Source organism: Echinococcus granulosus (genome assembly GCF_000524195.1).
Source record: "Echinococcus granulosus chromosome Unknown EG_S00077, whole genome shotgun sequence".
NCBI lineage: Eukaryota > Metazoa > Platyhelminthes > Cestoda > Cyclophyllidea > Taeniidae > Echinococcus > Echinococcus granulosus.
In genome coordinates, this window is record NW_020170457.1 from 137,509 (window position 1) to 141,247 (window position 3,739).

Below are 3,739 nucleotides of genomic sequence, written 5' to 3' on the forward strand. Positions count from 1 at the left end.
GCAGACATTACGATATGCGGGTTCAAAATAAGCGGAAAGTAGTATGAAGCTCAGTGAGGAGTATCGTACCCGATGGGAGGACACACTTTCTCCCTGCTCCAGTACTGATTCGCATCAGCATTTACAAGCGCTTCATAAGTTACTCGAAGTTGTAAGAGGTCGATATGACCGTGAGCTTCTTCGGTACCCATTTGAAAGCCTATGAGCTCCATGAAGGGTTGTGAGAGAATGTGTTATGTAACAACCATTTACATTTCGCTGTGTAAGGGGTAGGCAATATGCAAGTATTTCGATGACAGGTGGAAGTTATTTGAAGACTGGAGCAACCGAACGAATTGACATTGTTGTCCCTATTCTAGCGACTGGACTAGTCCAGTGTTCCAGTGTCCTCTGACTACTACTGCAGGGTGTAAATCAAGACGTGCCCTCCTTAAGCCACGCCAAAGGGCAGTGGATGTGCTACTGAAGGTGCAGATGTGAATCAAAGCCGTGCTGATTTCTTTGACATGTGGCCTTCCTCTCTTTACACTTAGATTCTCGTTATGGAATGTGGTCAGCCGAGTGAATTTTATTACAGGAGGTGGGACATTGACATAAAATGTTAGTGAAAAGACAAACTAACTGTCTCAGTCATCACGTCGTCTAAACTTATCTGCTCGCCCTTTTGCTTAAGTTTAGCCAAGCACCACCATTTAGAGGGAGAAAGAGAATGTGTCACACCTGTGTGACGGCGATGGTGATTTTTAAGAGTTGTCATATTCACCTCATCATTGCATCAATTAGCCAATGTCGGAATTTTCACTGTTTTATTATTTCTTATCAGCTAAAAAGTAGAAGTCAAATTTATCTTCCAGACAGTTCGTTGTATCCCTCATTCTTCCTTATTTCTCATTTACCACTTTTTCAGTTTCTTAGCCAAACTACTTTCTCTAAATGTCTCAGTTAACTTACTACCATAAACAACTACATTAAGGGTTGACTTTAATCATGTGTACCTGCAAAGTCCCCACTTTCTTCCTTGTCCTAGTCGTCACAGATACGTGACGCACACGCTTTGTCAGTTTCTTGTATCTCACTAGACAAAATTGTGCCTCTTATGTGGGTCATTTGAAAGATCCACTCTAAAAAGTTGACTAGACTTGATATTTGCTCTTTTTTGGCTCCTGAATTTCTCTTCTGATTTACAAAGCTTTGGTCTATGCTGAGCGCGTTTTCCTCGCCCTATCTATTGCTTGCCTCTGTGACAAATGGTGAGTATCAAAAGACTAAAATGCATGACAGATGGTGTTTTCTTGTGACAATGGGTTGTCTACGCTGTAACAATCGACCCTTCAATGAAACCCTTGCATTAGCGAATGGGTTAAACTATTATTCCTATTTGTATTTGAGGAAAAATTGAATACAAGAAGAGAAGAATACATAGGAACAAGATACGAAGATTTTGTTTAATAATAGATATTCCGGTGATTGTTGATTAGAGTAGGCTAGATGGTCGTCAGTCTTTCCTCTTCTTCCTACCAATAAACCATTACGTATTTTCCGTTTTTTACTTTTGAAGGAGGAGCAAAGGCGTTTATGATGAATAACTTTATTATCCGCCTTATTCAATGTGTCTCATCTGACTTAACCCAATTAAAGTAATTTTTAGTCCGTTAGGCTTAATGGAATTTGTCGAATATATCTACTGATAACTAGCAGATAGAGCCTTTCAGTAGTATGTACACCCCTTACAGATTTTACATACAAAATGTATAATTAGCTCAAGATTGAGTGAACTTTAAGTCTACTTTGTTATTTATTAGCATAAACATCTCGTAGAATGTATGAATTTTTGCAAGAGGTTATTATGTAATTGAGAAAAATGTGTGTCACACATATGTGACGTCAAGGTCAGGTTAAGAAATTAGTGTATCACAAGTGCGCAAAACTGATAATGACCATAATAACAAACTTCAGATATTCGCTTTATAGATTTAGCTCAATTGCAACAAGTTTGGCTTCTACAAGCCTAAGAATTTGATTTTATAGTAGGGAAATGACAGACCATTGAAACACCATATTGAAAGATTTTATCGGCTTTTAGGGTGCAGAATCAAAGGCACTTCATTGTCTAACTTACCGATGTAGTAGCACAGTACCAAAGACGAAGAGAATAGTCATGCAGATAAAGATGGCTATTCCGAGGAGGATATGGAACACAGTCACAACGGAGGCTACATCCTCATCATCGTCCCCATCACCACCACCGCTGCCATCAGTGGATTCCGTGGCATTCTGATGAAGACGACCCTGCTGCGATGATTTTTTCAATGCGGAGTCTTTGTAGGTAGCAAAAAGGAAAAAAACGACTCTTTTTGAAGTAGGATCAGGCGCCCCCACTTCTTTACACATCTCGGCAATTTTGATGTTTTGAGGAGGGAAAAGCGCATTCATATTTTGCGAAATCAAACAGATTACATATCGAATTCGTCAAGAACTTTCACTGATAAGGCAAACGCTGAAATTTTTAAAGAAGAACGAGTAGAAAGTTGTGTTCCTTGTGCCCACGTCAACTTGACTAGGTAGGGTAGTGGGGTCAGGTAAACAAAGGAGGTCTTGTGGTATTTGGGGGAGTTAAAGGTAACCATTAGGCGTACTCTGCAAAATAGCACACGAAGTGGTTGTGTTTATGTACTAAAAGGCGCAGATACGAGTAGGGCACTCATATCCTCTTAAACTCGCATATCATAAAGTCCGGTGAATACGAGAAGTGAAATTCAAACTTGCCAGTCATACAAACCGAAGTGCTAACTCGGTTGCAAAGCTGCAGAAACCAACTTCTCGGAACATCGGGAATAGCATTTAGAGAAGGTGCGATATGTGATTTGCTGTCTGTGGTGTGCATTTCAAGGCAGATAAATGCATCACCATACTGCAGTGCCTTGCAGCACATCATCGAGATGTGCTGACGCATTGCAGAGGATGATACAAAGGCACCTGGTAGAGAACGACCCTCTCCTCTTGAGAATAACAGTGGAGCACGTGTCACTCTCACCTCATTGCCATAACTGAGATCTGTGCAGACCACCTTGACACGCACTGCTTGATACACATGATTGATGTGACGTGAGTGGTGTTGAAACAGTCAGCAGACAGGTAAAACATGTGGGAGGAGGAGATGGTGACTGAGGCCAGTGGGTGATGCCTCTCATCTACATGTATAGATTGACCCTCCATTTGTTTTTCACCTCCTCTGCACATTCCACAAATACCTTCCGCACATTTCTGACTGAGTGATGTACGAGGAGGAACGGTTTTCTTGTAGCAAACTTTGACAAGTATGGGTGTGTATCATTAGTTATCTCGAAGCAGACCATTCACCATCTGCCTCTCACCTTGAAGGTAGAAAAGTGCTCTTTTGTGCACTTTTGTGCACTTTTGTGCGTGTGCTTGTGTGTGCATGTGTGTGGATGTGTGTGGCTTTGTAAGCGTGTGCGCATTTGTGTGCGTTGGAGCTTGGAGGAAATTGTTTCTGAGAGCTAGTTGACTTGCTGCAAGTAACACAACCGAGGTTGAGATGTCTCTCTTCATCCCTCTGATACAATACGATGCGATACGACTGGGTATACCACGAGGGTGTCCAAAGCGTCTGATGTGGAGAAGCAGTGGAGAGTGGTGAATCATTAGGAAGGGGAGACCTCGTACCTCAAACCGCATACCGCCTACCGCGTAGCTGACACTGGACACCGCAAAGCTTGCC

General features: G+C 41.9%; 1 protein-coding gene across 1 annotated transcript in view; it reads left to right on the plus strand. All coding sequences in view use genetic code 11, as the record gives it.

Annotated features, from left to right (window-relative positions):
• EGR_07435 (hypothetical protein) overlaps positions 1–3,739 on the plus strand; it is a gene marked incomplete at both ends in the record, with an annotated part of 9,075 nt that overhangs the window by 1,144 nt on the left and 4,192 nt on the right. The window contains 3 exons of the mRNA XM_024496684.1: positions 784–941; positions 1,559–1,637; positions 2,364–2,561. Coding sequence (XP_024348890.1) covers positions 784–941; positions 1,559–1,637; positions 2,364–2,561 — 435 coding nt within the window. The remainder of the gene's footprint in view (positions 1–783; positions 942–1,558; positions 1,638–2,363; positions 2,562–3,739) is intronic.